This window comes from Myotis daubentonii, chromosome 15 (genome assembly GCF_963259705.1).
Source record: "Myotis daubentonii chromosome 15, mMyoDau2.1, whole genome shotgun sequence".
Classification (NCBI taxonomy): domain Eukaryota; kingdom Metazoa; phylum Chordata; class Mammalia; order Chiroptera; family Vespertilionidae; genus Myotis; species Myotis daubentonii.
The window spans coordinates 33,194,584-33,207,748 of NC_081854.1; the positions used below are offsets into that span (position 1 = coordinate 33,194,584).

At 49.4% G+C, this 13,165-nt stretch overlaps 1 protein-coding gene across 3 annotated transcripts in view; it reads right to left on the reverse strand.

Annotated features, from left to right (window-relative positions):
* The window catches only part of ATP2C2 (ATPase secretory pathway Ca2+ transporting 2), a 55,261-nt gene extending 45,564 nt beyond the window's left edge, over positions 1 to 9,697 (reverse strand). For 2 of the 3 annotated variants that reach the window (XM_059667192.1, XM_059667191.1), the window contains exon 1: positions 9,464 to 9,696. In XM_059667192.1, coding sequence (XP_059523175.1) covers positions 9,464 to 9,562 — 99 coding nt within the window. In that variant the 5' untranslated portion in view covers positions 9,563 to 9,696. Of the gene's footprint in view, positions 1 to 9,463 lie in introns of all 3 variants that reach the window. The other variant, XR_009448860.1, reaches the window with a different exon arrangement.
* Between the last annotated feature and the right edge of the window lie 3,468 nt (positions 9,698 to 13,165).

Below are 13,165 nucleotides of genomic sequence, written 5' to 3' on the forward strand. Positions count from 1 at the left end.
CCTGCCACCCCCTCTGCCTTTCATCTCCTCTGTCCCCACTCTCTCCCCAGAAGCATTTCAATATTCTTTCAGGTTTTCCACCTGAACCAGAGCCTCGTGCCTGGGCTCACAATGGAGACGTCCACACTTCCTTCTCTCATTTGCCACAATCAAGCTCGGTAACAAAGTCGTCCACACTCGCTGTCTCCAATTGTTCACTTCCCATCCCCTTCTCAACCCATTTGAGGGGTCTCCCAGGTCCCTCCTGTGGCCCGAGGCTGCTAGGATGTGGCCCGAGGCTGCTAGGATGGGGTCCGAGGCTGCTAGGATGTGGTCCGGACCCGAAACACCACCCGCGAAGGCTCACTCCACCTCGTTCCCAGGGAGCAGAGTCCTTGGGCCTGGGACTGAGCACGTGGCCTCGGGCCCCTGCCCGCATGGGGGTGACTTCTGCACAGGGTGCTCACGTGTGGCCTTCTCGCTCCCTTAGGGCACACACTTTGTAGGCGTCTGTCCAGCTTGTGTCATGACATGTTCCATTGGTAACGAGAGTGGCACGTCTTGATGGAGGCCAGGCGCCCTGTGGGGCACCCCTGACTCTCGCTTCCTGTCAAACCTGCGTCAGGGGGAGCCCCCCCCTCTCCTTTGTGTCTCCTTTTTTTTAAAAGTTCTTTTTTATTAAGGTGAGAGCCACATAGCATAAAATTAACCATTTTAGAGAGTTCAGTGACATTAGCACATTCCCAATGTTGTCCAACCACCACCTCTATCTAGTTCTGAGACATTTCCATCACCCCAAAAGGAGACCGCATCCCATTATCAGTCACTCCCCATCCTCTCCCCCCTCCCCACCCCCGGCCCCCAGCTCCTGGCAACCACCCATCTGCTGCCTGTCTCTATGGACCGACCTACTCTGCATATTTCGTACAAATGGAATCACACAGTACGTGACCTTTTGTGCCTGCTTTGTGACCCCCAAAGTATTGTTTGCCCACAGCAAACAGACCCACGCTGGCATCCCAGGGCAGGCGATGGTGAGTGGGGCCTCCCTGAGCCCCGAGGAAATAGTCCGGAACGAGGATGTCTTAGAGTGTTTTCCCCAAGCTGACAGCTCAGCGCCAATATTTAACCGAGCGGAGGCTTCCGGAGGGAACCGCACAGGGCAAACAGGACATTGCTGAGAGACGAGCTGGCTGAGAGAGCGAGCACGTGGCACCTGGGGGCGGGCCAGCCTCCTGTGCCAGAACTGAGCTCTCTCTGCCCTTCCTCCGGGCTCAGAGTCACTTCATTTCAAGCACTGACTGGCTTAGACCCCAAGGATTGCTTCCCTGTTCAATGACTGATGCAAGCACTTATTTCTTCAACGTATTTGTCCAAATCCACCCATTGGCTGCCTTAGTTTCCCCTCCTGAAAGTGGGGGTTATAACAGCAGTGACTCCAAAGTTGGGGAACCTCTGGGATCTTGTAAAAATATACCTGTCACGGCCTAGCCTGATGGCTAGGTCAACAGAGTGGGGCCTGCTTTTCAGGATTCCTAAAAGCCCAGGTGATTCTAATATGCAGCCAGAGCTACGCTGAGGATACCTGGCTGGAGATGCATTTAAAGACCAACCCCATAGGGTCCTGTTCTTAAGAGGCCACCACGTTGGAGGGCAAAAAAGCCCATGGCTCGCAGGCCAAACACCAGGTGGGAAGTGCCTGGGCCCTGGAGAGCCGTGGGAGTCCAAGCAGGTGCCTCCAAGTCTTTCTAGAAGTTGGACCGTCAAGGGAAGGAGCTAGACAATACAGGCATGTCCAACTAACAGGTTACAGCTAACAGGCCATGAGGATGACAGGACAAAACAGCCAATCTGAGGTGTGTACCTGGGTGCCGTTCTGCATGTGTGCACCTGAGTAACCCCACCAGGATGCAGCCTGGCACCTCTCCAGCTCCCAGAAGTTTCCCCCGTGCCCTTTTCACCCTGCGAAAGCTGACCAACGTTTGGACTTCTATCAACATGGATGTGTTCTGCCTGTTTTGGGACCCCACACACATAACATCACATCAGGTACTCTTATGTCTGGCTACTCTCAATCAATGTCATTTACTGACATTCATCTGTGTTGTTCCATGAACGTGGTTGCACAGCTGGGATTCATTCTCTTTCGTTGCTGTGTAGTATTTCAGGTATCCCACGGCATGGATGTGCCATAATTTATTTTACTACCAGAGGCCCGATGCACGCAATTCGTGCAAGAGTAGGCCTTCCTTCCCCCCGGCTGCCGGCACCGACTTCCCTCTGGCCACTGGCAGGCACCTGGGACCAGGGCTTCCCTCACAGCCTCAGCTTCATCTGGAAGGTTGTCTGGACGGATGTCAGGTCTAATTAGCATATTACGCTTTTATTATTATAGATTTGCATGTGATTGGGCACTTAGTCTAGTCTGGCCTATCATACACGACACTGCTACAAACAGTCTTTGAGCAGATATAAGCCCTCATTTCTCCTGGGCACATCCCCAGAAGTGGAACCGCTGGGCCACAGGTATCCACCCCTTGGGTTATAGTAGACACTGCCAACCAGTTTTCCCAGGAGTGGTACCAGTAGCAATAGATTGGGAAGAAAAAGATGTACAATACTGTACCACATTAGCCGATGTAACACAAAAAGGAGAGTGCGTACTTGCTTGTTTATAAGGCACACCTCACACCAGGCTGGAAGACAGAGGCAGTGAGAGGCTCCTGCTGGACACCCTTTGGTACCTTTCTGAATCCTGCACCACAGTCAGAATTGATGATTCAAAGAGGGAAAACCCAGTCCTGACCAAGCGTGGGGGCAGAGCCCGTGCAGGAGGGGGCTTCCTAGTACAGGGATGCTCAGAAAAGGAAAGACAGAGCAGGTGAGCAGATTAACTCAGGAAGGTGGGGGAAGAAGGGCCCCACAGTGTGGGCAAAGTGGTGCACAGAGGAGCCACGAGGAGGCCGGCTCTCTGTGGAGCACAGGAAACAGGAGGCGGGATCCTTGGGCAAGAGCATCACAAATGGACTCAAGAGGACCTGCCCAACACCTTTCAATGTCAGGGGGAGCCCCTAAATGTAGCAAGCCAGGGGGAGGGAGCAGCACTAGGCCCACATCTCACTAATCTCGGCTTTAATTCTAGTTCCCCCGGCTACCAGCTGTGTGACCCTCAGCAAGTCCCGGAACTTCTATTGAAGCATCCATCTTCTATAAAAACTGCAGTTTGAAATTTTAACCTGCTATTTTGGCTTCTGTAAATGCTTGCTAGCTTAAATGATAAGGAAAATAAGACTACGCCCATTCCAGAGAGGCCATAAACCATCCCCCGATGGAGTTATCAGTGCTGGCGCCAGGCCAGGCCTTTGGTTGAGGTCTCAAAGCCCTAGCACACAGGGCTCTTTAAGAACTTGCAAAAGGGACAGGAAAAACCCTTATTTGGGAGACAAAGAACTGGAAAAAAGTATAAATAGGGAAAGCTTCCTCCATGTTGTTTGCCCAGCATTTGAAAGGCATTTTTCTCTGGGCCTGCACTTAATAATCATAATCATAATCATAACCATAATCATAAAGTGTAACTCCAGTTCTCTAAGCATTGCTTGGTTTTCTCCGGTCTTCTGCAACACTATGAGCCTCAGTTTTCTCCTCTGTCAAATGGGAATAAGGTGATCCATAAGGAGGATTGCTGAGGCAGGGCTTCTTCAGCTCCAGTCAAGATGGGTTCGGAGGTGTTTCCCAGTCCTTGAAATTATATCTAGGTACTGTGTGTGTGTGTGTGTGTGTGTGTGTGTGTGTGTGTGTGTGTAATGGTGGTGTGGCCCCAGCAGCAAAGAGCTACAATAGGATGAAATGTGACATCCAGAATATATATCTTGTTTACAGGCAGTCAGTGCAGTCAAGGCCCAAGTGAGGAGGTGGCCAAGCAAGGTGGTGGCCAGTTCGACCCCGAGCCAACAATTGGTTGGCAAGGTGAGGAGACTTCTTATATACAGGGAGGTTGTGCAATAAGTAAATATGCTGAGGATAATGGGAGCTGCCCTTCTCACTGTTGGTGAAGGGAGTTACACATACAGAGAGCTGGCACTGACCCTGCGGAATTGATTGATTGAAATCTATGGTTTCACACACACACACACACACACACACACACACACACACACACCCTCCTCTGAGAGGGCCTAGAAGCAGTGACACCCACCAGCATGCGCACACCTCGCCCCAGATCTGGTTCTCCACGCCACTCTTCCAGTAAAAAGAGCCGAGAATCCTAGGAGAATTGGCTGACCTAGGGCTGGGGCAGGGAAGGTACCAAATGAGGCTGGAATTTCTTACTGTGCCAGAAAGTAGGAATGTGCTCAAAGAATGAAAGAAAAATGTCCAAGATTCAAGATGTCACCATGGAGAGACTCCCATTGGCCAAATCTGGGACAATCTGAACATCAAAATGAGGGATGCTAACAAAATTTTACACCCTTAATAAAATAGGAATCCATGACCTGACAATGATACCTGAATGAGGAAATAAATGACCAAATACGTAAAGGGGAAGCTCTTCCTCATACCAAAATGCCAAGTAACCAAGGAGGGAGGAATTCGCAGACACTGTAAGAGTAATTGATTCGAACAAAGATCATCAATGGATGCTAAAACTGAAGGTCTGAGAAACAGGCTACCGACAACCTCAACATGGCTCTCCATAAAATACTTATTAATGACAGTGGGGAAAACAGCAACTTATAGAGAGAAACCAGGCCAGGAGAGAGAAAACTCTAGCACAGAATCCAGGTAGCCCTGGGTTCCAAGCCTGGACAGGCCACTGCACCCTCGAAGCCTCAGATTTCTGCGCAGACGTTTGTAAGGATTCAAAATAATGTGGAGCCTCCACAGATGTCCATTGGAACATTGTTCTAATAATTAAAACAGGAAACCATCTGAATGCCCATCCATGGGTTAAATAAAAACGCCTACACAGCAAGAAACTGCTCCTGAACTATACTAGTATATACTGCAGAAATGGGGAGGGTGCAGGTGCACAGAATTACCCTATGTATATTTTTAAAAACATAGGTTTAAAAAAAAAATAGGTTAGCTAAGTGGTTAGAGCATCGGCCTGGTCAAGGGCATGTTCTTCGGTTGCAAGTTTGATCCCCGGACCTGGTCAGGATGTATGCAGAAGGCAATCAGTCAATGTGTCTCTCTCACATCAATGTTTCTCTCACTCTCTCTCTCTCTGTGTCTCCCTCCCTCCCTCCTCTCTCCCTTTCACTCTCTCTAAATATCAATGGTGAAAATATCCTTGGGTGAGAATTAAAAAAAAAAAAAAAGCATAGAGTTGGGTGTGAATAATAAATACTGTGGTCAGGTGCTGCCCTAAAAGCTTCCCGTGACCATTCCACTCCACAGCAGATCTCTGCCGTGTGTGCAGTCATGACCTCACTTACAGAAGGAAAACCAAGGCATGGCAGACTGAGGAATGTGCTCAAGGTCTCACTGCTGGAAAGGGGCAGAACCAGAATGCGCATCTAGGTAGCTGGGATCACAGGCTCTAGTGCTGCTACCACAGCCTTTCAGGAACTGCAAGGAAAGAGGCCAGGACCGCCCAAGCAAACAGCCATCTGATTACTGTAGACTGATTAGATGCAAACAGTACCCACAACCTCAAAACACACCAAGGAGGAAAGTGGGAGCGAAGTACGGGGAGTGAAGGAGAATTTCACATTGTGCAAGTTTTCCTTGCGGTTTATGAAAATAACCATGACACATTTAGGAAGGAAAAAGAAAGGGAGAAAAAAAAATATATATATATAGTTCCTGGTTCATAAAAAATAGATTTAAAAAATCTAATAGGAGCATAATTCAATGAAGGCAAAACTGTCACTCAAATGTCAATATGCTGGTATTGGGGGGAACAGTCACAATTGCATGGGGGACAATAATCATGACATGCTGAAGGGGTGAGAGTTTCTCTGTGGCTCAGAGAGAAAACCAGTGGCATCATCGTGCAGCAGGTGCATGAGGCACCCATGAGTTAACCCTCAAATGTCGCACCACTGAGAGGTGCCGTTCCATTGCCAGTGGGGCTTGGTGTGAATTCAGTCTTTGTACACAGCTGCCTGCCACAGTCGATGAGCAGCAAGATGGTCATCGAGCCCAAGTGAAGAAATATTCTTTCCACAATGCCCGCCGCTCACCTCCTCTCCCAGTGACCCAGCCAGTTCTACAGTTACCCACTGACAGCCTTCCAAGTGGGCGTTCACAGGCTGCTGGTCCCAAACTAAACCAGCAAACACAGTTTTGAGACACTTAAATGCCATTTTGTACATGTAAGTAGACATTCCCAGCCTGAGCATTATCAAAATCCAACTTAAAAGAGTCTAAATAAATAGAACTTAAGACTAATAAAAACACTATCAAAACTCGCTAACTCTGGATCACACCATGCACACGGTTTTTATGTGAATGATCTCGTTTAAGAAACGATTTCTTCCTACCACTGAGAAGAAAGCTTCTCTCTGCTGTCCTGATGGTTGGGTAGCTTTCTTTCTACCACGGCAGCCTCTACGACACCCCCCAATCACCCCAGCCTCCCCGAATTCACACCCTAGTAATCCTGCCCCCTTGAGAGGAGGCTAGGCCATTCATCCTTGGGGAAGCATCCTTGAGGCAGCCCTGGGGAGAGGAGTATCTAGCCAGGCTCAGAGACCCACAAGCAACCACGGGAGTAAGCATGGGAGCCGATCCTCCCCCCTGCCATTACACGAGTCTGCTGGAACCCAGCCTTCCCCCTGCAGAGTTCCAGGAGGATGAATCCGCTCACCAACCAGGAAGGCGGTGCAGGTGGAGCCAGGCAGTCTCAGTTAAAAGGTGGGAGCCCTGAGGGTCCAAGACAACTTTCACCAAGTCATCCTGGAAGCAGGTATTTCTGGTCCAGCATTCTCCTTACCCAACCATCAGGTCAGCAGAGAGAAGCTTTCTTCCCAGTAATAAAGGGGGTTTCTCTTACACTTTTCTTTTCATTACAATGGAAATACAGCCAGAGTGAGATGTCCTAGGAGCCATGAGAACTGTGCTTAGTTCCTGCCTCTGATGCTTCTAACTCTGGCTCCATACTAGTCCCGTCTCAACCACCTGTCCCCCACCCAGTCACTCTGTTCTTTATTCTCCATCACATCTGGGACCTCTGCATGTTAAACATCTCTTGGTTTCTCTGTTGGCTGTCAGCCTCCCCCATGAACTCTGTTTTATAGAGAAGTACTGTTAGTGCCTGGCCCCGCTGTGAGCCTTGACATCCCCATCTCTCATGGTTACAATAACACTTCTCTTGAACTGAAGAGACCCAGGAGGAAACGCAGCAAGTTCTCAACAGTAACCACTATTATAACTGGGTGACGGGGCAAAGTGGTTGGGAGGTTGAGACTGCCCAGCGCGCTGCGTACAACATGTGCTCATAAAAGAGTGAGGACTATTGTGGAAACAATCACTGTAGCAAACTCTGCTTCTTTTTTCAAATTTCTTGAGAGGAAAAAGAGTTCCAATTGGAGGGCATAAAAGTGAGAGCAAATGAGGTGTTTGGGCTCTGAGCTGAGCTGGCAGTAAGCAGGTCGCCTCCCTGGGGTGGGCTGGCCTCCCTCCCTCATCACACTCCCCATTTGCCTTTACACTGTGTTTCTCCGCCTGCCTTTGATGCTGGCTGCCTGGGTCACGCTACACTGACAATCATCCCACACCCCCTTCAGGGTGCAGCGAAGAGCACAGGTCCACAGCCCAGGGGGGAGCCACTGCTCTCCACACCTACAGACAGGCTGAAGCCCTGTCCCACCCTCTTGAGGCCCCTTTAAAAATTTGGGGGGGAATGAAGTCCACTTCGGTGCAGAGATCGAGCTCACCCCAGCAGCTCTACTCATGCTATTTCATCCCCATGCCTGGCACACCTGGATGATACCCGGGGCACCTGGACAGCTCATAAAATCTGATCATAACAAAGTACATACACAGCAGGAGTGTTTGAAAAATACCAAGCGCAATGCAAAAACCAAACAGTGGAAAGAAAAACAACATAGAAAGGGCAACCATGTTAGCAAACTAACTTCAAACTTCTTTAACAAAACACATCGCATGGCATCTCAGGAGAGAAATGGATTTTGGCAAAATAATGGAACTCTTTACCCAATCCATGTTTAACACACAGTGCTTCAGAAAAATAAATTTGAGAACTGCTAGTTACACAGCCCTGTGGTCCACCACCCTAGTGCCAGAATTCACCTGCTAATATCCTAATATGCAAATTGTCCCCTGAACTGGGAGTTCAACCGGGAGTTCCAGGGCGGGTGGCCTGGCAGCAAACCGCCTGCAGTCACCTGCCCCTGATCACGCCCCAGCCCGCCCCCCCCCTAATTGGGAGCGGGCTGGCCAGCCAACTGCCTGCACCCCCTTCTCTTCCCCACCCCACCAGCAGTCTGATCACCCTGATGGGGGCAGCCGACCCCACCCATGCATGAATTTGAGCACTGGGCCTCTAGTCCATTTATAAAATGCCACTTGAAAATGCACCAATATTTAGGAATCCTACAACCAAACTGTTTGACTATTGTCATTCTTTGGGAGGAAATTAAATATTTTAAATCAAGTTATTTCCAGCTGATCTGTTCAAAAAGTAAACTTTGAAGTTTCCCTTCACCAGTCGAAAGGCAGGTGAGCGCCCCCCGGGGACTATTTCAGGATTTTACTTTTCAATGACTGGTTAAGCTTGGATATCCGGGGCCCTCTGCTCTGGTATCCTGCTGTGAGTTCTGATGACAAGCTAAGGAGAAAGTAGTAAAGTCACCGGTCACCACTGTCACCTCTGGCTCCTCCAAGTGGCAGGGCTTTTTGGGGACAGGTGTGTCAGCTAGTAAGCACTCCCCTCCCTGCGAATCCTGTTGGTTTATTCTAAAGAGTCACCTGAAGGTTGCGAAGTCAATATACAAAGCTGAGTGGTTTTTTAAAAGGGCACTGGAGACATGGGAAGCGAAGCTGGGAGGCCTGGCTACTGTTACCTTGACTTTCACCATTATTTCTATGATTGCTAAAACATGCGCGCAGTTTTCTGTTGCTGCTGGTTTTACATCACTCCTCCCCCCGCCCCCCAATTCAAGTAGCTTTTGAAAATCCATATAGCAGCCTAGCTGTGGAGACCCGGGAATTTCATTTCTCCGGAGTCGGGGGTCGGAGAAACCTGGGTTAAGTTCCTAGCGAGGTCGTTTTCTAGCCCTTGGAGGGACGTCTTTAACTGCCTCGTGCTCAGTTTCGCATCCGGCAAATGGGGTTGAGGCAAGAGCGCTGGGCCGGAGCAGAAACGCGAGCTGGCGTGGCTCTGAAGACGCTTTTCTCCAGAACCGGGCGGTGGAGGGCGGGCTGGAGGAGCGCACCACGCGGACGGGCTCGGGGCGTGGGGTGCGGAGGGTGGAGGGTCAGGTCCCACGCTCCGCGCCCCGTCGTCCAAACTCACCAAGGTTTCCAACTCGCCCCTCTCCAGCCGCTCGTACTGATGGCCCGCGCCGGAGAAGCCGAGTTTCTGCAGGAACTTGGAGCAGCGTGTCTTGACCATGGTGAGCGGCCGGAGGCCCCTCGCCCAGCCTCCTGTCCCGCCGCCGGCGGCCCCCGTGAGCGTGTCTGGATCCCTGGTGAGGCCGCGGCTGGCTGCGCGCGCCCAAGCCTCCGGGGCCAGGGCCCGGTTACCAGGGAGCCGCCTACCTGCGGCCGCAGGTGAGGCCCCGCCCCGGGGCGGAGCTGCGCACCGGGCGGCGCGGGGCGCACCTGGCCCGACCCCGCCCCGCGAGCTCCCGGGACTTTCAGGAGCGAAGTGGCCGGCGAGGCCCGGAGCTGCAGCTGCGCCTCAGCACCCGGGCTGCTTCCCAAACTTGCCAGAGATGAGAGCCACCTGGAGCGGGGGACGGGGAGCCAGAGGGCGAGCAAACGCTTGTTTAAAATACGGGTTCTCTGACCCCGAGTCCTTGGGTCTGGAGCGCCCGCAGCCGGACTTTAACAAGCGCAGGTGACTCGCCTAGAGGCAGTGATTAACCCCAAGGTGCCGAGAGCACGTGGACAGGAGCCCAGTGAGACTCCTACCGCTGCTGTGACCCCTGGACCAGCCTCGGGGTCTCTCTGAGCAGAGGCTCCCTGGTCTGGAGTGGAAAAAGGCCAAGACCTCACCTCGACGGAGGGCCTTGAGGCCCCCACAGCCTCTGTGCTCTGTGTGATCTTGGGGGATCTCTGAGCCTTTAGTCTCATCTGCAGAATGGGTTTCTGCACTTGCCGATGGAGGGATCTCAGGCAGTTTTCTTAAAATTTCAGAGCCTTAGTTTACTGATCTGTAAAATGGTCACCATGACAGTGCCTCCTTCATAGTAAAATGGAGAGGATTTCCTGGACAGTGTTGCATAGGGAGGGCTCAGGACAAGGGCAGGGCTTGGCACAGGGTATGCTAGTGGTCTCCTCATCACCAGGGAAGCTGCTGGGCTCAAATGCCTCCCAAAGTATGTGAGTGAATGTGTAGGGTAGGCGGTGCCCAGCCTCCAAAGGGGTGTATTAAAAAGTGTAAGGGCTTTGGCTTCCTATGGGACAGAATCCATAACAAGACCCACCACTTAGGGAGGTGGCTTTGGGGAAGGCTGTGCCATTCTTCTGGGCCTCAGTTTTCTGTTGTATAGAGTGGGATTACTTAAGGAATGTAGGACATGGCATGTGTATTTGTCCATTACATTGGGCTGCCCCTTTTGAGCAAATATTTGCCACCTACCTCAACTGCAAGGAGTGGCCACCTCAGCCCATTCAACCAGCTGGGAAGTTCTGGTGGCCCTTCGTGTTTATCCTGACTCATCCCCCTTTACAGAAATAAAAGAGCCTGCCAGGACTGTACTGTCTGGCTCCACCAATTTCAACATAGGCCCAAGGATAATGGAAAAAGCAAACTCTGGTGTGAGTCCATCCAGATTTGAATCCGAGGCCTGTTCCTTTAAGGTGTGTGACCTTAAGCAAGTTTCTTCACCTCTCTCCACCTCAGTTTACTCATCCACAAAATGGGGATGATACTACCTACCTGGTCACGATCCCAAGAGAAACAGATGGCACCCTCAAACTGAGTGTTCTGGGGAGAGTTTGATAAACAGGATATTAACAAAGGTGTGGGCAGGGCGTAGAGAATCCAGAGGGATTCTGCAATTTCCCAAGGTTAGCAGCCGTGAAAAACTGCTACCATCCACGGCCTGGAAGGAAAGAGGAGAAAGCAGTTACTTGGAGGAGGTATCTGTGTGGAGCTGAGAACGTAGTAGAGGGAAATGACTCTGAAAGGAAGCCAGGGATGCAGCCTCCTGGACCAAAAAACCCAAAGAAAAAGGGAGGAGAGTGAGGAGTGGGTCTGCAGGAGCCGAGGGGGGATATCGGAACCTCCTCCACAGCCCTGTGTTTACGGGTCTGAGCCAGCGTTCGCATAGGTAGAGTAGCTATTTGGGTCTGACATTAGTAGGTCCTCGGGAAATTCCATTATTAATATAAAAGATTCATGGGAACGTGGCTTAGTTATTCTTCAGGTTCTTTCCAACTGAATTCGATTATACCAAGATAGTGTTGGATCCAGGGAAGAAAAATGTCTTGTTGGCATAGAACGTCATGCTTCCCCAAGAGAGCTATCAGGTATCCTTTCTTCAGGTGGTGCCACACCTCCAGGGAGTGCCATGTTGGTCAAACGCTTTTCTCCTGAAAGCCCGGCCTCTTGGATCCCATCACCATGGCCTCTGCTCCCACTCAGAGATGTCAGGCGGGAATTCATGGATCAAGTTGGATAATGCCCAGGGTTTTCAGGAGGAAAACTCCGGGTAGTGGATATTGTGAGACACCTGGACCTGTTGGAATGGAGAAAAATACGGAATAGACCAGCGGTCGCCAACCGGTGGTCCACAGACCACTGGTGGTCCGTGAGGTCGGAAAGGTTGGCGACCGCTGGAGTAGACCACAGAGAAAACATGTAAAGAGATTCGCTATGTGACTGGAAGCAGCTGAATGGGTACCCTTAGGCTTAAGTTTATTTACATTTTTTGTTCTTATTGCATTGTGATCAGAAAAGGTAGCCTGCACACATGTCTACTAAATTTTCTTAATTTATTGAGACTTTGTGTCTGGTTTGTATGCACTATTTTATAAGTATTCAATGGCACGAGAAAAGTTGGTATATTCTTCGTAAGCGTATTGGTAAGCTGCACTCTTGTATAAGTTAGTTCTGTAGCTATTCATTCTTACTTTTTAGTTATATTGTATGTCCTTTTTTTGTTTTTGGACTATTCGATCTGACACAGGAAGATAATGAAGAGTTTAACACTTCCCAGCCTAATTGCTTTCCTGTCCATTTTTTCTTTTGTCTGCCTGAATTTTTGCTTCTTTTATTGTGCTTCTTTGTTAGTTAGTGCATATGATTTACCTGTTTGTTATCACTCTGGTAACTGTTTAATATCACCTGCAACCCATTAAAATATATTCCTTCAATTCTACTTCATAGAGTTAAAATTGCCACTGTTTCTTCCCTGTGGCTTAAATTTGTGTGATCTATACTTGATCTTTTTTTGGCTGTCTCATTTCATTTTTCACCAGACTGTAAGCTCTGTGAGAGCAGGGACTCTTCCTCACTGTGTGTCCACTCGGTGTCTGGCATGGTAGACAAAAATGTTTATTGACCATATCTCTCATAAACAGCAGATTACTGAAATTTGTTTTTAATTTGAGATCATTTGCTTATGAAAGAGATATGTATTGTGTCTACCTTGCTATAGTTGTATCATTAAATTGACTTCTATCATCCTCACTTACATTTTATTCCTATGCTTTTTAAGGCATATGATGCAATTTACTGTCATCTTTTACTTTGATTTCAGGATAAGCATTCCATTGAAAATTTTTACCAGGAACTATCTGAAAGCATTTCAGAAATGGAGGCAAATATTTATAGCATCTCTTTTGATTTCCTCTTACAGATTTAAAGGAATTTTGTTTGTGATTTTCTTCTTTTTCTAACTTGTGTTTCTTTTTCTATTTTTAGTAATTTGATGTCACTACCCCAAATTATTATTATTTGTTAGTCTTTTTGTTGCGTGTTCTCCACTTTCCCCCCGGAATTACACCTGCTATTTATATTTGTTTTCAACATCCCTTTTGAACTCTG